Source organism: Cydia strobilella, chromosome 1, assembly GCF_947568885.1.
Source record: "Cydia strobilella chromosome 1, ilCydStro3.1, whole genome shotgun sequence".
Taxonomy (NCBI): domain Eukaryota; kingdom Metazoa; phylum Arthropoda; class Insecta; order Lepidoptera; family Tortricidae; genus Cydia; species Cydia strobilella.
The window spans coordinates 9,475,872-9,502,414 of record NC_086041.1 but is presented as its reverse complement, the minus strand read 5'-3'; the positions used below and the strand labels follow the sequence as shown (position 1 = coordinate 9,502,414).

Below are 26,543 nucleotides of genomic sequence, written 5' to 3'. Positions count from 1 at the left end.
AGTAGCTTTAGACTGCTTTGTCGTTTTGGCTTTTATCTCATTTTTTTCTGTCTACTCCCATAAATGTTTTAGTCAGCTGATCACCATTAAAAATTAAAAGGAAAAAGAACGTGAATTCTTGAAATACATCCAGTATGAATGTGTCTAAGCGCACGCACGCTCATGACGTGCAACAATATGGTTGGGACAGTTAAAGCCTCAGTCAAAGGTCAACTTTTGATAAACATGATATCGTATCCGTAAGTTTTCGAGCATCAAGTTCTAATGCATCCCATACTGTGAGACTTGAGAGGCTGTGTTAGTCGAAAAGCGCGCGAACTCAGTGTAGCGCCGATGCCCGTGCGCACAGCACGCCCGTTCGCCCGCGTCTGCGCAAGCGCGACCTGTCAAACTCGTTGACAGTTCCGAATTTGAATCCGAAACGCCGATTGGCGTTTCCAATTTTTCATTATACTTTTTTTCAAAATGGGACCTAGGCCTGATTTCATGCATGCTGTTGTTTAATAAATTGATAAGGTTTTTCTTGTTGTGACACTGTTTATCAATTATGACTGAAAATAGGCGTGAAGAGTGCCTAAATTTGTGCTAATGGATTTCTAGGTCTGTTTAATTTCGTTTAGTGATTACAAGGGCAGTCTTGACTAGTAGATGTGAACTGATAAGGTGTGAACTTTGGAATATATTTGTATTTGTTCAGTGTATTAGATGGTTGTAGTAAAGGATTGTTGTACAGATAAAAACGGTAAGCATGTTCATTTTCTCTATTCAAATACCCCTTTATTTTTAACATTCCTATGTATGTTTAACTTAATTATTTATATTTTGATGTTTTATAAAAAGTCTCATCCAATTGGAAAACATTACAAAAAGTTATAAGGCACCTGTAGGTACCTGTGTTTAAAGAAAATGTAGGTTAAAAACCTGCACCTTTGAACAACACAAATTAAAATATTGTCAATCACTAAGGTGGCATGACCTAAACATGTGCAAAAATATTGACAAATATATACTCGTAGATGTGCCAGTAATATAAAGGTTCCAGGACTAATAAGAATAAGAAAAATCTAATGCTCCATTACGTGCATTACTCTGGTGAAGCACTCTACACGAGCTCTACTTACGAGTAGTAACTCTATGGCCAGGATTACACTCGTAAGTTTTACTTACGTAAGTAGGGACACAGCTATACTACAGAATGAGATATGAATATCGTTATCTCATTCTAGCAAATAGCTTTCCTGGCCTATGTCTCGACTGAATTAGTATCGCTTATATTACTTAATATAAGTAGCATTTATATGTATAGCATTTATATGTATAATTTTTAGTGGGGCTCCCATACAACAAACGTCATTTTTTTTGCCGTTTTCTGCCGTAATGGTACGGAACCCTACGTGCGCGAGTCCGACTCGCACTTGGCCGGTTTTTTTAAACGATGACTTATTGACCTGGATTACTTGTTAGCATTATCTTAAATTATATTATGGGCTCAGGGTCGAACACGTGAAACATATTATTTTCCGTACTTACTATTTTCGTCTCTAACTCTAACAGCGCCGTCGTCAAGGTATTTATTTTCATGACCGAGTGATAAAATAATCAGAAATGAATACATACTCTATTTCAATGTAATAGAGTCAGCAGATATAATTATGTATTGATTGCATTTGATGCTCAAAATTTTTATTACCTACATATACATACTTGAATTTCGTTGTCTAATGATATCTATCATTCCACCGTTATTCTCCCGGAGTACTGGCAAGGTTGACTGGTTCTGGTTGGTTGGGTAAGGTTGACTGGAAGAGATCCCTTATAGGGATAAGTCCGCCTTTGTACATTGTATATATTTTTGTTCTTTTATTGTGTTTGTAATCTGTCTTATGTACAATAAAGTGTTTACATACATACATACATACATACATACATAGTACTTAAACTAAGCATTTAAATCACTTTTTTAATATTAAATAGGCCAAGCAAATTACGGAACTCATTCTCAGTTTTCGTTTGTGTTTTGCAAACAACATCTTGTCAAGATTTAACTCTTGATTATGGTCACTGCATTTACGAATGTTTGCTATCAGAGTTGGTAAATATAACATACCTGCCTACTTACTAACACAGACGAAGTTTTTCCTCTTATAAAAATACTTAAACAATTAAAATCTTGTATAGTTAGAAGAAATTGGCAATAATAAAATTATGTTTTTTTGGGATCCGAAGGCAACATAGAACCCTTATCGTTTTTCCCCCGTATGTCTGTCCATACATGGTTTTAGCTCAGTGAGAGCTGAAGTTGGCAAGCTAAAACAATCACGATAGACATATACCTATATAACTAAGCGAAGAGGAAAACCACTTATTTATAATCAGATAGTAGACAAGCAAAAACATGTTTACACCTACAAAATTCCTTACCTAAACTGTATGATGCAGGGGCATGCTAACGATGATCAATATGATCATGATATATTATATACTTATGTATTTAAAAAACTTCTAAGAGGTTGTGTATTTATAGCGGCTGCAAAACCACACAATAGGTACACATTTGCAGCTACTGAGCCCGATATATGCTCTTGGCCGTTTTTTCTCTAAAACAGCCAAAATAAGCAGCGAAATGTTTCTCTCATTTGCGCCATTACGGGAGTGGTGTTTAAAGCGTGTAATAATAAATACCTATAACTTCACCCATTTGTCAAAATAGCGACAGTTTCATGTCTATACACAAAGTATTATTGTTTTTGTGCGGTACATATCATATTTTCCATCCTACTACAATAGTCTCTCTTATAGGTTATAGGTTTTCTTATAAATAATCGTGTTCATTGCACACAGTCCTTTCCGGTATGAGAATTAGCGCCATTACCTTCGTAGGTAAAGTAATAATGATATATATCACTCTAGGCTACACCAGTGTCAAAAATTAACTGTTATTTAATAAAATTGCTAAGAGTACCAACAATAAGACAAATGTAACATGGTAATTAAGTAAGACATGCAATGTTTAGTTGAAAACCGTAGCATCAGTTAAATACAGCAATATTAAAGCTTAACTAAGATACGAAGTAAACTTACATACTATCTTTCAGAATTGAAACGACATCAGAAGGCGTACCGTAATAGGTGGCGATCAAATATAATTGATAGGCTCTAGATAGATGCTAATAAATACCTAAAGTGAACCGGTCGCCAACCGGATATAGTTTTTAAGTCGCGGCGCCACAGGGTATCTGTACAGCAGCGGCATCGGTTTTTAGTGTTTTTACTGACGATGGGCTGATGCGCGAAAGACAGGTGCTTGTCAAATTTTGTTTTACATGTGAACTTTTATTGTCTATGTCTGATGTGTCTAGTATATATTACCTATATGATGGATTATTAAGTAGGCACTATTTGGTTTTACTATCAAAAATGGTTTAATACACAAACTACTCGTAAACAAACCAGAATCCGTTTATATAGATAGTATAAATGTTACACGTTTATGATCAAAAGAATTTAAATAATACTAATCACGCATACCGTTTTGGTCATTAACTCATTAGCAATAACACAAATAATGAATAAATAATAATAAAAATATATTATGGGACAGTCTTACACAAATCAATCTAGTCCCACAGTACCTAAGCTCAATAAGGCTTATGTTGTAGGTACTAGACGCGGCGATATATATAATATAAAGATATATAAAGATAAATATTAAAATACTTACATAGAAAACATCCATAACTCGAAACAAAAAATGCCATTGCCAGGATTCGAACCCGGGACCTACCTACTGCTTCGTGCTTAGTCTAAGTTATTAAATTATTAGTTAATTTAAATAACTTTTATTACATAAAATATACCGAATTAATCAATCTTGTAAGTTTAAGCTATACTGCATGTAAGTGAGAAAAGTAGTAATGGTGTAAAAGTACTCCACCGCTGATTATAAACGGTCGTAATAGACTCGGCCGGGTGAAGGGTCACGGGTTCGATTACCGCCTACTGATTACTTTTACGTGTGGGTAACTAATTTGATTCTATTTTTTTTAGAAAACGAGGTGTTTTCTCTAAGTATTTTTAAAGGTATTTTGTCATAAAAAATCTTAGTGTCTAAATTCGTGCTGAATTCTGGATTGAAAAATTCACATTCACTAATTTGGAAATACACCTTAAAAATCCTATTTGTGATTATTTACTTAAGACCCACTTGCACTATCCCATTAACCCGGGATTAACCGGTTAATTCGTTAACCCAGTGTCAAATGGTGCCATGAACTGGTAACCATGGCAACTCCAGGTTTAACCGGTTAACCCCGGGTTAGTGAATGATGCAAGTGGCCCGTACTTTGAAAATCGCTCATCAACCCCTTATCAAAGTTTTGAAATACTAATTTCGACACACCTGTGTTTCTTATTTCATGCAAAATATGTTATAGAAAATGTTGTGAAGAATTTAGAAAGTAAGCAAGTAATTCTTAGTAATTTTTAAACCCTTTTGTTATCGCAGTTATTTTCAAAATTGTCAACACAATCTTTGTTTTTAATGAAATGAATCATTTTGTGTAGAAATGTATATTTATATATACCTACCAATAATTGAAAACGGTAGGTACCAAGTGTACCAACCCACCCACTTTCATTACATCTAAGCATGGAGACTATATAAAGGAGCCAAATCTCTATGTATGAAAAGTGTCCATCAAAAAACAGTAATTAGGCGGCGCCACCATACACCGAAATACTACCAAAAACAACCTACGTAATTTGGTCGGGTTATTTGTTGCCTTATATGGTTCATGTTATACTCATGTCCCAGAGCCTAACTAGCGCCAACGGAGAGATTAGGAACTATTATTTAAAGCTGAAAGCGGTCACTTTTGCAACAATTCTGCCATAAGAGATTGGCATTCTTTCTATACCATCCATACACCTAAGTGTAGAAATTCAAATGCCACTGAGGACTTTGCTTTATAAACAGCCTATTTCAGTAGGTGCCACTAAGTAATACAAAAAAATATTAGGTTAAATAGGTCACATATTTTAGTTTAAAATACTACACTGCTTCTTTTGAAATTCAACTCTATGGGCCAAATAGGTTTTAACTACAGAAACAGTTTTCGAAAACTGTTGAATTAATTAGGAGAGTCACTTTGTAAATTTTTTTCATATTTTGATAATCGACAAACAGCGATTTATTATTTGATTGCTTCTACCAGCTGACAAATGAAATATAGGCTTTACCTATGATAAAAAATTGGATTACGAATAGCTAGTACAAGTACGTTTACAATCGACTTGTATCTCAACGCATCGCAGTCCCGAATAACATAATAAATATGAAGATGGTAGCGTTTCTTAAAAACAAAATACTCAAGATGAAGCCCGTCCAGTATCCACGAGCAAATATTTAAATTTCAATTCGAACGTCGCATATCAATGGGGAGCCATAAGCCACCGGGCTTTTGTTTTTTTAAAGGCAAAGACAATAAAGAAAAAGCCATAGAGGGAAAAAGAAAAAAAAAAAACAATTGGAAACAGCATCTAGATTCGAAGCACTGGCTGATTCGAGACTGGAAACAAAAGAACTCGGCTCCCGCCTGACCGAGATCTTAGCGTACGGTCGCAGGCGCATCTCGTTTGCTTTTTACTTGCCCTTTTTTACGCTCCGTTCCACGAGATTTCTTTTCCCTGATGCATCACAATGAAGTCTATCGAACGACAATAGCTATTTTTGTAATGATTGTGCGTCGGACAATTGTACGAGTACGTCTATATAATCGATGAAAGCTTTTGAGATTTCTATTTAATGTGTACGTAATTTACGACGAGTAAAACAGAAGTCTGTTTTAAAACTTCATATTTTATGTGATCGATATCTGTCGAAGTACTCATTTTACGTATATTAAATAACAACATTTGTTATGCATAAATTGCAAAGGTACTTTAATTTCTACACATACGAAATAAAAAATGGAAGCCTTAGAATCAATTAAAATTGAAGTTATGAATACATAAGTTAAGTGTGATTTAACTCTTAGATCATCTTTGCATATTTTAATTGGTGCATGGGAAAACGGTTAGTCAGGTTCAGGGTTCGATCCCGACCAGGATATATGTTAGTCATCATTATTCGAGTGACTAATGTAATGGATTGTAATCTGTAATCCAACTAAGAATCACAGTATACATATTGAAAACAGTAAACTAAAGTTATAGTAAATTACATGTAAGTACGTAGGACATGTAATCTATAATTCTGTGTGAAGTTTTTGGTGGGCAGAACCTAATTCCATTTTGATTTAAATATTTTCTGTTCATTCGGTGATTGGTAGGGTTTATTTAATGATGGATAACTACCAACTAGCGATCCAGTCAAACTCGTTCGTAACTTAAAATACGTCAATGTTTAATAAATTCTAATAAAAGTATAAACCTTCATAAACGAAAATTTGTTACTACATAAAATAGTGTGCTAAGTATGACTACCGCGTAAAATTCTGTGTACTATGCATTGACATAGAAACAAATGAATCTTAATAGTAATTAGAATCAGTGGTAGTTATAGTAAAAAACACAAACATGAAAAGTGATAATGTACAGTTGAACAGTTTTAAAACGTTTTTTATAAGAGTGTATAATACACCTATTATACGCTCGTTTAAATGTGAGAAGTTGCTTAATATGTTTATCAATCAAATTACATGTAACAGGATATGATATACATCTGGAGTTATTTGATAAGAGCGCGTGTATACTTAGCGAAGTAACGCTAAAAGGCAAATAATGACGAAAAATATCTACACTTATTTAGTGTAACGTACCGTTTTAAAGCTTGTTACCTGTGAAGATATTGAACCTAACAGGAACATTTTTCGTTAAGGAATGAATTTATTGGCTCGTTATGGACTCGTAAGCTTAAAGTAGAGTCCCAATCGGAATAAAGTATACAACTTGGCAAGCATGTAGCTTGTGTAAGTAAGAAAAAAATGGAAGGGGAAGCAATTTGTCAAGTGGGCACTTTCCACTCTTTTTCCACTTTTGTGTCCCATTTTGCAGTTTTTCATTGTTAATAGAAAAATGGTTGAAGTTACAACAAAACTACTAATTGCATCAAATTTAATGGAAAATACTTTGTTCATTAAGTTTTATTATAAAAAATAAAAATAAAACTACAAACAATGGAAAACCGGAAAATGGGACACAAAAGTGGGGGGATAGAGAGGAAGCATCCACTTGACAAGTTGCTTCCCCTTCTATTACTTTTTAGGGTTCCGTACCCAAAGGGTAAAAACCAGTGAACGCAGGTCAAAACGGGACCCTATTACTAAAACTCCGCTGTCCGTCTGTCCGTCTGTCTGTCACCAGGCTATATCTCATGAACCGTGATAGCTAGTCAGTTGAAGTTTTCACAGATGATGTATTTCTGTTGCCGCTACAACAACAAATAGTAAAAAGTACGGAACCCTCGGTGGGCGAGTCCGACTCGCACTTGTCCGGTTTTTTTGTTACAAACAAGGTACATGCATGCCGAGTTCCATGCTTTCTTCCCGTTGGGACCATTTCTCATGCTATGAAAGTAGCTGAAATCGCGGGCTGAAAGTAATACGAGGACTTTGCCCTAGGGAGTTTTGCTTTCCAAGTAGTATATGGATTTTTGATTTATAATTTCTATTCAGCTTAAGTGTTTAGGTTTTTTCATTATCCAGAAGAATTAAATATCGAAGCAAAAGTGGATATTATCTATGTAAACTGAAACTTCAAACATTGTTACTGTTAAGCGGCCCTTTCTAAATATAACCATAATTTTATTTTAAACATCACAGAGTTGACTGAACTAACTGCTTTAATGGAAACTACAATACGTAGCACAGCTGTGCGTTAGAAATTAATAACCGTAAGAAAACTGAGTTTTGTCATACACAACTCCGGAGATTGAAATTATGATAAGATGGTGCATTAGTTCTAGCAGCGTAATGGCGGCGATTAGGTTACGGAGATGTACGTTTAGTGAAATGTGGATATTTAAACACAGACGACCCGGGACGGTGATGGAATTGTGCACATGGGCTCGGCGCGATTGTATTTATTATTACTTAGTCTTAAAATAAGTAAACGAGAAAACTGTTTAAGGCCCATAGTGTGTAAAACCTTTCGGTATTATATCGGATGAATTAATGTAATTGGCTTTCAAAACTGTAGCAACTATTTTTAAATCAGAGAGCACTCTTTATAGTTTTGAGCCAAAGTCGCGATCACAAGTTCAACTATGACAACCATAAAAAGGAACAGCGTACATCTCTGTCCTCTTATTGTTTTCTTTTGTGCTCTGGTCTTAAGTTCTTAACACTGGGGGTATAATATAAGTATGGAAATGTATAGTTTTATAATTTTTATACACCTACATCTATATCCTCTTTATAGTTTTACGGACAGTACTTACGTATTTACAAAGGAATCATAACGAGCAAGTAAACCTGACATACCTATACAATGTAACCTAAAACAACACCAAATGCACCCAAAACGTTTAAACAAAGACCACCTGCGTCCACCCTGTAAGTAACCGCTAAACGGTGGTGTTAATTCGACCTCTACTTACCACGTGCACCCTTCGTAAACAGTCCTTCCAAGGGTGCTAATTGGGGGTCAAATGGGGGGTAAATATTGTTAGCATTAAATTTTGGGGTCAGGTAGAAAATATGTGTGTTGGAGGTTCCCCTTCCAAAAAACCTGCTGTAGGTATAAATAGGTAGATGAATTATTGTTTTCTCTTTTTAAATAATTCAGAAAAACTTAACAAAGCATGAACAATACCCTTGGTAAATTATTCAGGTTCGGGAAGTAGGAGTTACTTCTTTCAGGTATGAGCTTTAACAAAATGTCAATATTTTACGTATCATGGAATACGCTGTTGCAAATAGGTTAAACTTAAGCATCTATTACGGTATTTTGTTACACGCGTGCACGTGTATTCACTAAAATGGACCAAAAATTGGGCTTAGTGACCCTTTTATCTTGGCTTGTTCACAAAACTATAAAATACACGAGATGATAGTCTCGCAGCACTTTGTTAACTATAGGTACATCTGACGCTTCCTTAGATCTGTATTCAGACAAGGAATGCATTGAAAATTGTAAAAAATTTGGTCACCTGAATATTTTTTTTTTCGAACAAGAATGTCATATTTCCGCAAAAAATGGTGCGTAAATTAGGCCCTCTTCGCTTGCTCCTTAAAACGCATGTGAAGGCTGGCAACATGGAAAAAATATTAGGCATTTTTTATTCGTTATGAGTCCCTTTATTATTAGGTATACATATATAACTATTAAATAACTTTAAAATTTTAGTCTCTAGACACAATTAACTTTATCACAGAATTTATGCCTAGAATAGGTAATCTACTCACACAAATGAAGTAGGTGTGCAATAGTATGCATCTTACCTATACATACTTAGGACGCAGCAAAAATAGTAGTGGTTAAAACACTTAAAACAGTATCTATGCATAACTAAAAAAAAGTGAATAAATATCAAGTTGAGACAAAAGATAAAATATTTCTCGGCATAAATTTATATACTCCTTTTTGAAGGAGTGGCCAGACACAGCACTGGACAGAGATCTGTGGAGGAATTGGGAGGAGGCCTTTGCCCAGCAGTGGGACACGTAAGGCTGCAAATAATAATAATAATAATATAATATTTAGAAGAAATTGGTTGTGGCATACTGTTGATATTTTTTGGCATTATTTCTCGTAAACTATAGAAGTGATAATGTAGGTGTACGAGAAGGTATTTAATATTATCTTCATTAATAGTCAAACATTCCTGCAAATCCCATGGGAACTCCGAATTACACTGACGTTCAGAAACAATATGAAACAGTAGACACCGAATCGCGCAAATCGAATAAAACATACAATCCGATATTCTATTATGGTGATCGTCTATCTTTCTCCACCTCGCGGTGTTAGAGAAAGACGCAGCTACTGGTTGAAATGTCATAGGTCATTAGGTCCTAGCCATGTAGGGATTGCAATATGCCAATATGGTACTAGCCGTGACTCTAGTAGGTAGTAGGAACAATAGGTTATTGGGTATAATATTTAAGCTAAATGCGTAGAAGTTGGACTCAGATGGATCTGATAAGAATAAGTCAGTTGTGTGTCGATAAATGGTCTGCGTGAAGTTAGAATATAAATAGGAGGCATAGAGAGGCACTACCCTGAAATATGCCAACCTGACCTAATATGTAGAGTTAGACAAAGCTATGTTAGCAGCGATTTTGATAGCCCACACTGTGCAAGTGTTATTTCAACGTCATAATTACATAGAAGTCTAACTCTATTAAAGTCCTAAGATATATGTATGCAGGATACAATTTAATAAAGAATGCATGCAGCATAAGTATTGTTTCATATTGCTTCATAATCGGCAAAAATATTTTTTTATAAAAGCAACCAAAAACCGGAAAAAAAGATTCAATCATATTTTCAATATAAAGGAACTCGTTTTCAAAATAATAGTTTATTGAACATTGCTCATAAATTCTTTAGTAATAACACTTTTACATGGAAACAAGCCTGCAGCTATCAATTTATAAGCCATCGCAACTTCAAGGTTCTTTATTTACACCAATTACATCTCTTTTATAAATAAAAGCCCACAACCAAAATGTGTCCAATCATTCGACGAAAATGGACGTAATCACCTTAATGCAGGTCCTTAATACAATTCGGACCCAATTGTTGAAGACAGTCATTTAAGTACTTTAGTTTATTTTGTGTATAGCTGTATAGGTATATATGGCACAAACTCAAATTGGACCTATTAACCTGAAAGTGCTTTAAGTATATAAATAAGTTTAGGTGTCATTATACGGTGGTTTACCACAGCGGTATCTTTGTTGATTCTCGGTCAAACAAATATTGTTACGAGTTCATCTTTCGGGAATATGAAAGTTGTTGTTACTCGTCATTATTTAGCAGCGATATTTTATTATGTGTTTTACTTCAAAAATATTTGATTTGTTATATTATATCTCAATGTGTTTCTATGTAGGTAACATAATTATCACTACGCTTGTGGTTTCGTACCGGATGCCTCGTCAAGGTCTCTGGAAGAGTGGCTACCGGGTACCTATTAAAAAGGTCAATAAAGCTTCTCTTTCTCTGTTGGGGGCGTCAATATTTCCTGATGGAGTCAGTGCGGCTCTGCAGACTAACGGCCCGGCCACGACATCGCGCGGCGGCGGCAGCGGCGAGCGGCGGCCATAGGTGGGAACGAAAGGTCCGATCGCTGTGTCTCGCTCCAACCTATGGCCGCCGCTCGCCGCTGCCGCCGCCGCGCGATGTTGTGGCCGGGCCGTAATAAAGAGGCTCTTGAGGTAGTGCGGGGTCACTTGAGGAATCTGTTGCCCTATGTCGCTTTACCATTGTTGCGAAATTGTTTTGCCACTCCGCAGTTGACTTTAATTTTACCGGCGTCACCGTCGTGGCTTTTTGTCGACGACGCGAGGGAGTTAGATGGACAGCTGAAGGTGACCTTGGAGCTAGTTCTAAACGTGGAGCTCAGTGAGGCACAGTGGGTTCAGGCTGCACGGTACGGTGGTTTGGGGATTCGTCGCGTGGAGGATGAAGGACTAGTGACGTTTCTTGCGTCTTCTTATGGAGCTGAGGGTCTTCACTCGCAATAAAGTTTATTTGCAGAATAGGGTAAATTTGGTCACTGACACTGGTCGGAATCCGTTATTCTAGCGCTGCACAAGAAAGGGTCAACCAACAGCACAGCACCAGACCATCCAGCGGTCTGCGGGACAGCATTCCGGACTAACATCTCCATACTCGTATTGCGAAAACTCAAAATCTCGCCGCGGCTGTCATCCTAATGTCTACGCAGTCCTTGCATACTTCGGTCATATCATATCGCAAGGAAACACGGTGGCAACCTCGAAAAGCTCATTGTGACCGGCAAAGTAGATGGGAAAAGGCTTCTTACTAGATCCGCACTGCTCTTGACTCCACGTTCACATGGCTCTCCACACCGCCAGAGACAGAAACAGACGGAAAAAGATCGTAAGAGAGAAAGTGATACAAAAGGGAGGTCTCGACCCTCAATATTGAGGAATAGGACGCAAGGAGGATTTTGTTTCATTATTTATTCATATAGGAGTGTCTCTACTTGAAATAACAATAGTTAAAATATTTAATAAAATAATTTTGAGTTGTCTCATAGTTAGAACATACCTTGTATTGTGTACCTTATTAATACAGCTTTAAAACCTTTCGAGCAAGTATTACAGCTCCTTGTCTTGTTTGACCAATAAGGTCAGTTATTACTTTAATAAGCAGAAGTCATAACACTCCTCCTATGCCCATATTCGATGCATCGTCGGGCAACGATTGGTCCAAGCATCGTAATGCTAATGAAAAATTTTTAGCGCTCCATATTCGGAATCGCAGTTCCAGAACCTTTTTAAGACAACCCAATAGCTACTGGTTAGGTATTAGAACATTTTCTTTGTTTGTCAAATTGCAAATCATAAGGCTTAGATTTTTTTTTATCTTTATCCGTAAAATATTTAAGAGAACCCGGAAAGCTCGGCCGAATTTCACCTTCCCATACAAACGAAGTTTCGTTCTCATTTTAAAACTACGTGTTGGATCGTAATGAAACTTTGCACATACAATCACGAGGTATATCTAGGTCTGTAATTAGTTTATATAGGTCCAGTTTATAAAACAAACGAAAAAGAGCAAGAACAAATTTTGTACATGAACTTAAACTTAAATTTGCTGACTATGGTATCTGAAGCTACATGAACTAATTACAGACATAGATATACCTTATTCTATTGTAAGTGCAAAGTTTCAGAGCAAACTAGCTACTCGTTTTAAAATGAGAGCGTAACTACGTTTGTATGGAGAACCAAGCTTGCCGGGGACCCTTAAGATATGTGCTCGAAACTAATTTATTTTTTACATTTTTTTTTGTCCAATTTTGTTTTCGTCCTTATGATGATCTTAAATACATGAGCCTTGAATTGCATCAAGGTATCTACGCTAGTTTACAATCAATGAGACTTCTCGTACTGGTTAGGGTAACTGCTGTAGTTATTGGCGACTCCATAGTAATTGGGCACTCTTATCAAAAAGATTTCTATTGCCTTGTTTCTTTCTGATTTGTTAAGAGTGGCCAATTAATATGGAGGGGCCATTATAATTAGCATTCACCCTACCATTGAGTAACTTATACTAGAGCGGTACTGTCATAGTAAATTTTGTAACCCCAGTAAATTCACTGCCATCTGTCGACACACTTTAAACCAAAAAATGAAGATTTATAAAAATACGATAAAATGTATTTAAATATGGATAAATGTTTTTTTTTTATTTGCATTAATTATTTTTATGATTTTGACCCATGGTTCTTTCACTGTTATGCGTTAAAATTGTTAAATAACAAACGAAACCGTCAACGCCATCTATACGACAGTTGGCCAAAACTAGTAGCGCCCTCTGAACGAGAATCAAATTTTCTTGATTTTCGAGGCACGTTTTTTCCTTAGACTGTATCCATCTATTACGGAGTTATATCTATCTTTGACCCTACTCTCCTGTTTTAATGATTTGTTGTGATGGCTTATCACAACAATATTAAACCTACCCCACATTACTACATTTACCTTGAATTTTGACACCTGTCAGAACACATTTTGTGTTATTTATGACTTAAAATGTATTAAAATAACTTCAAAATTTCGATTAAAACCTATATAATACCTATAAGCTTATATATTTACTATTTAATACAAAGGTCATCTCTGTTGACAGGTGGCAGCAGTGGGGGCTTCGTTAATGATGCGAGCGCGCGGGCCGCAGGGGGACGCTGATCAATGCGTGCCACACACACATGAGCAGCCACACACACAACATGTTCACCAGGTTGGTAAACCCTCAGAACGACTCACACTGCGAAGTGCTACGCCTGACAGGAGTGTCGACCGATGTTCATATTTTATAGCCATTCCAAATCCAAGGGAAACTGATATCTTCGTCAATAAGCAAACGTAACACGTCAACAAGCAAATTTTAAAATTTCCACTAACGTTTCGGGTACACGGTTTGCTCCGTGATCACAGGGACAATGTCACACGCGAGAAATGTTGGAGGTAATTTCAGGTTTATTTAATTCTTGATTGTTTATATATGTAAAAATGTATGTATGTATGTATGTGTATGTATGATCATAAGTTCGGCTTTGGACTAGTTGTACTAATGACGAATGTTATATTTCCTGTTTTGTTTTATTTTTGTACAATAAAGTGTTTTACTACTATTACTACTAAAAATCTTTAATCGCATCTAATAGGTAGAGGGAGTCCCGGAGACTTGCCCAGGTGGTAGATTTGAACGACTTTATAAAAAACTGGCCAAGAGCAAATCGGGCCATGCTCATTGTAGGGCTCTGTAGTCACCGGTCCAAGCAACCAGGATTCAAATGGCCCCAAATGTAAGTAAGTACATGTCGATATTGTCGATGCAATTACTTATCTTAATCTTCGAATTTAAACTATCGTGAGACATATTAACTTAACATATTCACTCAGGCACTGTTAGTGCTTGAAAATGGAGACCTAGGCTCTCCGAAACATGTCGCACGAGTGACTAAAAACACGTGAGTGTAACCGCTAAGTTAGTTAAGTTATCTTAACCTTTATTCTAAATAAAAAGTAGGTAGCGGGTAGCATATCTGTCTATTACAGAAGACGGAGGAGAGTTTTCACTGGTCGTTAATAATTATAATTACCCACTTGGATCTAACACGAAGAGTAATACCTACGTGACAATGAAATGACAACATTTACCTACAAGGCCTAAAACCTATCTTAGGTACATTGATGAGTGATGACTATGATATCCCACTTTAAGTACCTACGCCAATACAGTTCCAGTGAAACTATTCTAAGATACTATACGACGCACTCGTCGCACGTTTTGACACATAGTAGTTAACTAGAACAAAATTTTTAAATTAATTTGCACATTTCGTCATTTTTTAGCGATAGTGCGTTAGCGGCCATTTCCAAGAATTACGTATGAATTTCGAGGAAATGGGGATCCTTTGTGATATATTATTTTATGTCAGTTTCTAGGTAATAGGCGCCAACATTATGTAGGTACAGTGAAATCATGTCTAGATAGGTACAATAATTCAAAATTGCGATGCATTCGAAAATATTAAAATTATTCGGGTATTATGATGTTATTTATAGCGCATTTGAAAACGAAAACAATTTTTAATAGAAAAGAAAATAAATATTTTTTCGTGTATGTCTTATAAATTATAATGTAAAAAAAATTTTTTTTAATATTATCACAAACTATAGAACAAAAGAATATAGAAGACTAAACGTGTCTTAGGATCTGATCCTATTGATAGGACTAAAATCAAAAACCCTCAATAATAATTCCATAAAAAATTGTATAACATAAGTATACCAGCCACACCATGAGCAGTCCTGACATGGTGGACAACGTAAAAGCAAAATACTTAATACCTTACGTGACATTACTTTCAGTAGGTAATAAATATTCGCTTGAGAAAAATAACGTTTTGTCATAATTACAATACAAATCTCACGTGAACACAGCCTGGACAAAATGCTGGTACAGATTATTTGTATAATTCAAATCAAATTAGATCTCGGTACAGTAGTTCTGTTAACACTTGTGCTGCTAATAGGTGACGCCGGGCCACTCAAGAATTCACGTCTAGCGATAATTGCTTATTACAATGAAGGCCTTTACGAGGCACGATCCATTTGACTGATATTTTCGAGACGTACCTTATTTTATGAACATCAGATATTTTTGATATTTTAACGTTTTGGCATACCTAAATCTAAAACAACGAGAGTTAAGAACAATTAAATCGTTAACTTTAAAAGCTTGATAGTTTTCAAACTTAACTACAGCTACCATGTATGTACTTGTATACCTTACATGTAGCCATATTTGATGGTTAAGCGTTTTACTACACTTAAGAACACAGAAAACGGGTAGTTCTTGCCATCTCACGCAATCACCTAGCGTAAAAAAATTTCTGAATAATTTATGAAGGATAATATTTTTGGTTTGAATTGTTATTAATGTATAATATTATATTATCCTTTAACTTCGATAAATATGACGTTAAAAGAAACTAGCCTTAACTAGACTAAACGACAATAAAACGCGTCTTCAATTAGGGTTGTTATCATGTCTCAAGTTTAGGAGCTCTGTAACTTACGGGTCGAATTAGTGTCTACTACGTAAGTAAGTAAATTGTAAAAAATAGTGTCCTATGGAAATTTGGAAACGGGTTATGGCGAAACATACGACGACTGTCTATTACAAATTGCATAACATTGTAATAGGTACCTAAATAACAACGGTGCACGGTGTGTCGCTCAGGGATCGGATACGGCACGGATACGGGTATTTTTTGTATAAGAACGAAAACGGTATTTTCTCGTTTTTGTTAATTATTTCATTTCTAATTGGGCAATCTAAAAATACGAAGTCATTACCTAAAACCACAACTGAGTCCTACATTTGGAGTATAAAATATTTCGAAATGTAATATGGTTATTTCGAAGTTTTTTGCAAAAAAGCGGTTCCGATCCCTGGTGTCGCCAGTAGCTTCCTTTAAAGATCAGACTGGGAAAATAAAAGGGCATGTCCTAAATAAAGTAATTAAGTACATTATTTTTGTTACGAATGCCTATAGGATAATAAGAGGAAAATTTTTGACGATTTGAAAAAAAATACAATTTTAATTGTGTCATTGTGTGCGCGTAAGTAGACAGTAACATATGTTATTTATTTATTTCCTTGGATTTCACGGGCCTATAAATCCCGGTCTTTTGATAGGCTTGCGTGGGCGATATAAATCCAACACGTAGAGGCCCCTTGGAGAGCTTTAATGTCATGTAGAACGCCTGCTAGAACCCGTTCACAGGTGCAACAATAGACACCCATGAACCGGCCGCAGTAATAGGCATTGGTACTATTGTAGAAAAAGTGAACAGTATAACGATCTATGGATTGAAGTTTGGGTGGAGTTGTTATGTCTCCCAGTCTCATTTTCTACCCGGTAGACAATAAGACTGGGAGACATAACAATGTTTTCACTAGTTATCGAGGCAGGTGGTGACTTGCCGCCCACTAGATGAGCCCCTGAAACTGCCGTCGTGAAGACGACCAGTAGCACTAGCAACACCGGTGTGAGTGGCTCAGGGGTGTCGAGAGGTGTACGCTGCTTTCTACCCACCCCTCTTCTTGCATCTTTCACTTCCACCCCTGGGGCATATAGCTCTAACGACTCCCCTCTGGACGGCCAATGAAAGCAAGCCAGAGTTGAGAAGACACGCTGCTTTGCTGCGAAGCTCGCCACAAGCTGCCCTGCGGTTATATTATTATTATTAACTTACCGTGATTTATACTACACACTTTCCAAAGGTAAAATGCGTGTCTATGGGGTATATACACATCTTTAAAAGCTACCTACTTCGAAGAAAGTAAGATTTCAACGTTCAGGCAGGTAAGAAACATATACAAGTTTAAATATGTTTATAGTTTAGTAAACAACAAATTGGTAATTTTGATTTGTAAACGCTTTAACTTACCAACAAGGTCGACGTACATAACTCAAATTGTCTTCCATTTTTTTGCTCGCCTCAAACCACTAAAAATAACGTAACGTACGTAAGACCATTACGGCAGCGGTAAGGCGTCGCGCACACAACGAGATAGCCAATATGGACATAATGGCACGACATTAAAATGTTGGAGTACTAAAGAAAGCACGAATGTGTCTGTAAACATGATCATTATTCATTATTTATACTTTACAATAAAATTAATTTTAGTACGTACCCTATACATACACCCAAACCCATAATGTACGATGGAACGAGACGAGTATTATCTATCCACTTAAATGTTTGTTAAATATGTACCTTGCTGTATTTCATAATTGGCCTATTTATTGTTTTAATTGGGCTTTATTTTACCATTATGACCGGAAACTCAAAGTAACATAGAAATTTGAACCGGCCATGCGAAAGGGTCCTGGATTTTCCCCAGGATACCATCCCCCCCCCCCCCACACACACACAGTCCTACCGCTCTAATTACCCTAGTGTAAGAGTAAGGCCCAAGAGTAAGGTTAAAAAAAACCGGTCTCAAAATTATTGTCCCTATATTCGAAAAAATTTAAATAGATTTTTTAATGTTATCAGCTAATCAACGAATAAGAAATCTTTTTCTACCGATATCAACCCTTACTCTCTTGTCACCATGCCGTTATTTTTTAATACATATAATTTTTAAATAACCCCTAACTTCCGTAAATCGATAGTAGCAACCGTTTTCACAAAAATTGTGCTGTGTTTTTATAATTCAAGCTATTTATATTACCCAACTATGCCTTGCATTTATTTTACAAATACTCTAGCATATTTACAGGTGTATGCTAGAGTATTTCTATAAAACGCCTTATTTACTGTGTTTACTCAATTTCCCGGTAGATGTTGCTTTTTATTTCTAAAACTAGCGAACGGTTGTCTATCGTAGGATACATAAGATATTTAACTTATTTTTGATCTCGTGTGATGCGGAAGGGTCCTGGATTTTCCCCAGGCTACCATCCCCCCACACAGTCCTACCGCTCTAATTGCCCTAGGTGCAATAGAGCCCAAGTCAGGTTAAAATAATAATAATAATTGTTTAGTGACAGGATTCAGCCAGTGAGCCAGATTATTGATGACAATGAATAATGAATCAATATTTTGAATATTTTCTTTACATAATAAATTCAATATACGCGATATAATTCGTTTTCATAGTTTTATTTTATTTTCCTTACATCCAATAAAACAGTTACTGTAAAACGGGGGGAGAAGGGATGGCGGGGGCAGTAGGGATGTGTATCTTCCCCCATTTTACGGTATTGTCATTACTGGAATAAATTGATCAAGCAGTAATTGTTACGTTAAAACGATTAGTGACAGGTAATTAGAGATTTGAACTTCTAGTTACCATAAATATTTAAACTGTTTTAATGCTTTTGCAGAATCTTACTTAATTATAGATTTACGCAGTTTTATGTTTTTATTATTATACACAATGCTAATAATAAGGCCATACCTATGTCAGAATTCATATGACGTAGGAGTTTAATCCCGGCACGTGGTACTGATGTACGATGTACCACTTGATAACCCATAAGCCGATCATGGCCTATTCAAAATCATTCAACAACCGTATCAGAACCTTCCATACAACTATCTCGCACTAATACCTTGATGTTAAACGAGATAGCAACACTGAAAAATCTCATGACAACAGAATTAGACGGCCCACTGCTATCTTTTACTAAAGCGTCGATTGGGAGTGAGATAGCAGTTTTTCAAGGGTCTGATTATAAATTAAAATTTTTGACAGGTACATGTGTACGTAATTATACAACTCTTTAGCTATTTCTTTGACACGCTCGGCCTGATTAGAATAATTTTGTTAATATCGTGGCCAGATCTTCGAATTAATCATTTCATGATGTTGTTATAATTTCATGAAAATGATGGCATGGCTGGCCACATCATGAAACCAAATCTAACGATATCATGAAGTGATCAATTCTAAGATGGCATATAACGTTATGTATACTTGTATAGGTTGATTTACGAATTTCATTAAAGTTGGCGCGTATTTTATACAAGAATTTGAGAGTTCAAGCATACATCTCGTGTCAGCTTCTATGTATTACAACAAACTCAGAATTTAACAAAATATATTCTTATGAATAATAGTTTGTTGAAATAATAGAAGGAACATTGCAATGTATTCATGACACGTTGTTATCGGTGTAACTATAAAAATATTACGTATCTTCCCGACTGTACCATATCTTTGACACACAGTTGACAGTCGGTTGCGCGATACGATATAATAGGAGGAATGTTGTGACAGCACGCGTGTAGAGTACTTGTACTTGCCCGATCTAATTAGATCATTGTATACGTATGAACGGTACATCGGATTTGATTAGGTTTTAATCTGTTAAGGGGATCAGCCTATTCGTAACTGGTTTGTTTTAATGGAATTAAAAATAACAAAATGATGAGGCCTGACAGGTTGTAATTTTGTAGCCGTATCCTATAACTGTTCATTTATATATTTTTTAATTACTTCAGTAATTATCTACGCATGGTTTATATATACATATATATATCTAATAACCTTATCATTAATACTATTTTTTAATTTAGTTTAACAACTGGAGCCATTACGTACAGGTTACTAGTGTAGATTATTAGAAGTTTTAAATATCTTTTTACTAATGCCGAGTCTAAAATTTTGAATGTGTTCATTTAAAAAAAACGGTACAAACAAATTAAAGCTTGGGTAATATGAAGCCAGAGATCTGTAGGTACTTTTAGAAATTAAACTTTTTATATGTTGTGAGATATTTTGAATGTGTATGAAATTAAATTTAGCGTTTTCCTAAAAATGAGTTTCACATACACTTACACAGAAAGAACCTATCAAGTTCAAGACAATTAAAATTACAGCTTCTTATTTGAAACATACAGAATTCCAATCATATAAGAACTATTTGGATGCTGATAAGTAATAATGTGTTTACCCACATAAGCACCATTTTGAGAAAATGGCGTCCAAAGATTTTTTGTGGTTTTTGAGTGTTTGTTCTAAAAATTTAAGATTTTGTTTAAACTGTTGTATTTTTCAGTTTAAATGCAATGAATACTAGTGATTTATAATTACAATATTCGAAATTAATTTAAATTTGTCGCAATCAAAGATAGATATAACTCCGTAATAGATGGATACAGTCTAAGGAAAAAACGTGCCTCGAAAATCAAGAAAATTTGATTCTCGTTCAGAGGGCGCTACTAGTTTTGGCCTACAGTCGTATAGATGGCGTTGACGGTTTCGTTTGTTATTTAACAATTTTAACGCATATCAGTGAAAGAACATGGGTCAAAATCATAAAAATAATTAATGCAAATAAAAAAAATCATTTATCTATATTTAAATACATTCTATCGTATTTATATAAATCTTCATTTTTAGTTTTAAAGTGTGTCGACAGATGGCAGTGAATTTACTGGGGTTACAAAATTTACTATGACAGTACCGCTCTAGTATAAGTTACTCTATGGTCGCAATAATCCCCTTTTTGTTTATTGCGAATTGAATAATGACGTGAAACTTTCTCAAGAACGTGTCAATATACTTAACACAGTTTTGCTAATTGTGTAAATATGCCTCTGAACGTATAATCAACATGTTATAGCACAAATAAAATGTTGTTGTTTAATACTTAATATAAATTTTGTTTTGCTATAATCAATCAAGCCTCATAATGCATTGATATGATATTGTCTAACTAGTTATTTTAAATCATTATAATTACAAAAATAACATTACGAATGTACATACATTTAAATTGATGAACTAGGCAGAAACTACAGCAATTTGCGGTTTTGTTTAATCTTTTTTCGGCAAACTTTCCTCAATAATAAAACCCGTAAAAACTGGTGTGATTACACTTTATAAATACTTTATTTCGATCAGCATTAGTATTTACTACTTGAAGACTGCAAAAATTTACAAATTTGTGCACAAAATTCGTAAAATTACATATTATAAACACAGTTTTTAGCAACACTTACTCTCAAAGCGCTTCAGGTAAAACAGAACTAATGGAATGTGATTTCCGCAATAATGAGTTAACCTGTCTTAAGACATTATTGAAATTTTAGTATGCGTTCTCCCCATTACTGTAATAAGTTAAGGTACTAAACGCATTAATGCAAAACAGACAACACGTGTTAACGGATTTGTGTTAATCTTTTTTCCTTCTTTTGGTATATTTATAAATTTCAAATCACTAAGGTCATTTTTGCAAAATGAAGTCGAGCGGACCAGCTACAATATGGCATTAAAATCTCATTTTTGAGTTTTTGTGGGTTGACACATAATTGCTTATCAGCATCCATTTATTAATTGAAATTTCTTAAGTACCTACATGATAGTTTAAATTGTTCAATTTAAAACCTGGAGCCACGTATAACTAGATACATACTTATATTCATTTTGCATTTCACTCGTTACTATCCAAATATTTTCGAAATCTAAACAAGGAACGGGACTCGCGCAGGAAGCGACCGAAGACGACCGATAGATACACAATTAACCGCAGGCGCATCGGTACCGTAATGGATTTATGTACGTATTGATGGATCAATCAAAAGTCCACTCACGCCTGATCCGGCTTAATTGATGGATCTATTTCTAGTGCTCTTATGCTGCTTAGATCAAGCTTTTGTCTCGCCGCCTTTTGTTTTGGAGAATGTTTATCAAATTATTGTTAATAATTGATTTAATTGGCAAAACCTGATTAAAATAATAGTAATTTAAAATTCAGTCATAAACATTTTTTTTTAATTTCCTTGTCTCGCCCGGGAAAATTAAAATAAAATCACCCACTAAAAATTCCAAAAAATAAACGCTATTTTATTATACTATTATACAGTTAATGAATACGATACAGTTAATGTTAATAATAACATTGCTCCAAGAAACATTAGGTCTTACACTCATCTGTTGTACAAAATATCCATAAAATGGAATATATATTTAGTACAACCTACTCATGAATATTTTTAGATAAGAAAAAAAAGAAAATCTTTGAATGCTGTTTTGTTCCTTTTTAAAAATAAAAGAATGTTTCCTTTAAGTAAAATGAGCTACCTTAAGGTTTTAAGGCGCTTTTCCTCCAGGGCCCATACATTTCTTCCACCTCGTATACAAAATTACGTTAATAAATGCAATGCGTAGCGCTCGTCCAGCGTTCAGTGTTACAGGCAGGTGGTATATTTAGACCAAAACAAAATGTATATCTATATATTTTAACTATCAATTTGACTAAGAAACTCGAGAAAAATTCCATACTCATATTGTTCTTATTGTGCATTGTAATGATGGCTAATTGTATGTATCGATTAATTAAATCGGCCTTGCATCGAGTACTGATAGGTAGGTACAGGTACTAACAATACGGACTGTTGCCTTCCCAGCCACCTAGGTAAAACCCGTCTTACATCGACGAGTAAGAGATATTAAGAGTATGTTACGTAATTCTTTGAAAACAAAATCTCTTTCATGTAGTAGTTTCTTTGCCGATTTTCATGCACTGCAAAATTCGTGACATGCATTGAAAGTTCATAATAAAACCGGGTATGTATCAAAATAAATAAGAAGAGGATATAAAGGAAACAATAAGGTCCTTTTTAAAAGGTGACAATGATAAAAAAAACCTCATATAATTGCTAGTTTTACCAAATCAACTTGATTAACTGATTACTGAGGCCGATGAGGCTACGGTGTGAGTGCATGCCCGCGGTTCCCACGCGCGAGCGCCGATAAATTATCGGGATCCAATATCTGTGACTTGACTACCCAACTGTTCCGGCTCGCTGAAACACTGAATCATATTTAATGTTGACTGTTTAGCAATTAGATTTAGTTTGCATTGCTTATTAACAAAATATAAATTTTCAATAAGTGCTACTATATCTATTGGATACCGTTATGATGTGAGAATAGGCGCTTTTATTTTTCTTATTTTCCATCATTTTTTGTCATGAGAGACGCCTTTAATAATAGTAACATATTTTTGGATATAACATACTTATTTAATGCCCTAAAATATAAAAATAACTATTAAATAGTCACAAATTTTGTGGCCTCTAAAAATCTACTGCGGATGGTGTACCGAGACAAACCTTACTGGTTTAACGGTACATTTATAATTAATTTGTATATTATGTGTATTTACGTGAATAAATAAATAAAATAAAATAAATGCAATTTTTATCAAATTTTCATCGAATATCTCACAAAACGTGATTTTTTAATAAATAAGTACTTTATTTACTTTATTATTATTCACAACGACGGGACTTAAACACGTAAAATAAGTTTTAAATTTACCTCCGACGTTGTGAATAATAATGAGTAAAAACCGTGAAAGTTTAAATCAATAATTACTTTAATTACGTACCTTATTTAAATTAAAGAAATTTCGGTAACGTTTCACATTTGTTCTTAAACCATTTTAACAAATGATCTCTCGACCTTTTTACTGATCTCACTTCAAACATTACACTTTGCTGTTTAATTGTACTTGTCAAACATTTAAAAACGAATGAATGAAATGTTCAAAAGCTAATGCGTTGTCAGTCACTTTGAAATGGATGAGTATTTAACGTCATGATGCATATGTTATTTGCGAAATTCGGTTTTTGATTACATCATAGACTTAAATGTAATATTTAATTATGTTGTGAGATCTAAAAATCCAGCTTTCAATTGAATACTTTCCTCGCATATTATGTTACTCGTATTCAAGGGTTAGTAATATTCGTAGACATCATATGAAAATACTCGTTTATGCGGATGATACAATCTTCCGTCATCCCTGCTTCAGGTAACTTTATGAGTCAAGTTGGTTGTAAACACATGCGTGTTGTATAAAATAAAATCAAGTTTGAGTTAGCAGCAAACATCCAAGAGAACAGCGAAGAAAGGAGGTTTCAATACTTTCAATCAGATGATCAATTCAATGTTAACGTGACCTTGCAAACACAATACTTAAATTCAATATAATCACTGGCAATGTTCCTTTATCATTTCGTAACTCAACATACGACCTCACCAATGATATGAAATGCGCCTTACGACCCGAGTCATAATAGTTGACAGATGGTAACCGTGAGATTAAAATGGGATATACAAGTCTAGATACCACGTTATGAGTGGTCTAAGCCAAGCAATAATGGCCTTTTTGTCAGTGTCATAAGAATTTTGACAATGGACAGATAAAATTAACCTTAGCCGAATAATGAGGTTGCGCAAGAGACAGCCACTAATCGCCGCGCCTGCGCACAAAGAGTCGCACACAATGCTCGTAATCGAGCAAAAGGAGTATGTAGGAAAGGGGCATGTGGCATATTATCGACTTAATTTGCAAGTTCTTTTGTCCACTTTCTGCTATTTTATAAACGCATTAATTCAAACTGACCTTAACATTAACTTACATTTTGTCAGTAAAACATAGCAAACTTGGAGTTACTTTATTTCAATGGCTTGTTAAAAAAGGCAGAAAATGCAGCCTAATCGAAGTTTTATACTTAGTTGTCCTGAAACCAATATGGAAGCCATACCTATAAATATCATAAGCGGCTGCCCCTTTGACCAGGAATCGTAGCACGGTACGCTTATCACCATGCCTGTCACGTTCTAACAAGTATGTGAGTGCGAAAGTGACGGACTTAGTGATAGGGGAAACCATGCTGCGCGGGCTGGTGTCTCTTCCTTAGTCCAAATGTATACATATCAGGATATTTACCGATACCTATACCTAATGAGTCTTTAACCATGTTTCCTTCTTTGAACGCTTCGCCATTGCCCATCTCCTGCGCAGACGTCGCGAGTGCCGGGGACGATGTCCGCTCGTGTGGCAATAATTAGTGCATGCAAATGCAGTGCTAATGAGTGCACTATTGTGCACCGCCGAGCGTTGAACTTGCATCTTTGAGCTCTAATACGATTGAAGATTCGAGTGTACGAGTGGAGAAATGTGTGGAAAGTAAAGTCGATAGGAAAACAAATAGACCAATTATCCTAAAAGTTAGGGATTTGTTGGTCCTTCTTCAAAAACAGAAGTTTCCTACTACTTCAAACGGTTATAATTGTAAAGAAATTGATTAATTAGATGATATACATTTTAAATATGTCCCCCAATATTATTATATATTCCCCCAAAGTTGAATATAGGTTTTATATTCGTTACTGAATTATTAAAATAAGGCTATCATCAAATCACAATTAAATATTAATTATCTACTTTAATTTTAATGAAACCATGATTTACCTGTAACATCAGCACAAAGTTCAGTTTAAGACCGCAACAAAAACAAACACACTAACGACAGATGAAGACTAATTGTCTGTTAATATCTTGCCATTATTGTAAGATGTAAAAATGTTTCTGATTCTATACCTTATTTCAAGGCAGTAAGGTTTGAAATACGGCTGTTTCGGAGGATTAACCTCGGTTCCCATACATTGTCAAGTAAGATCATTAGTCATTGAAGCATAAACGGAAACGTTTTTCGTGTTGTTATTTAATGTAGGCATTTAATTCGTAAAGTAAATATTTACTTTCCCTTACCTGTTAGCAGTAACTAGGCATTAAAAATATCATTAATCATTAGGTAGTCATGTGTTTGTTAAATAAAGATTTCTGACAACTGAGATATTCTTGAATTGTCATGAACAATAAATATTACGGTGAGTTTATGTTAGCATACAAAATAAATTTTAAAGCAATGAGGAAGGTGTTATATACCAAATTGTATCTAGTTAGTTGGGATACGGTTTTCTTACAGAATAAAATCTGTCTCGATTTATTTAGT

The 26,543-nt window shown here is 35.1% G+C and overlaps 1 protein-coding gene across 2 annotated transcripts in view; it reads left to right on the top strand.

Annotated features, from left to right (window-relative positions):
• The first annotated feature begins 304 nt into the window (after positions 1–304).
• Positions 305–26,543, top strand: part of LOC134740472 (PAS domain-containing protein cky-1) — a 126,808-nt gene continuing 100,569 nt past the window's right edge. The window contains exons 1-2 of one of the 2 annotated variants that reach the window (XM_063672956.1): positions 305–742; positions 13,828–13,938. In XM_063672956.1, coding sequence (XP_063529026.1) covers positions 13,907–13,938 — 32 coding nt within the window. In that variant the 5' untranslated portion in view covers positions 305–742; positions 13,828–13,906. The remainder of the gene's footprint in view (positions 743–13,827; positions 13,939–26,543) is intronic. The other variant, XM_063672947.1, reaches the window with a different exon arrangement.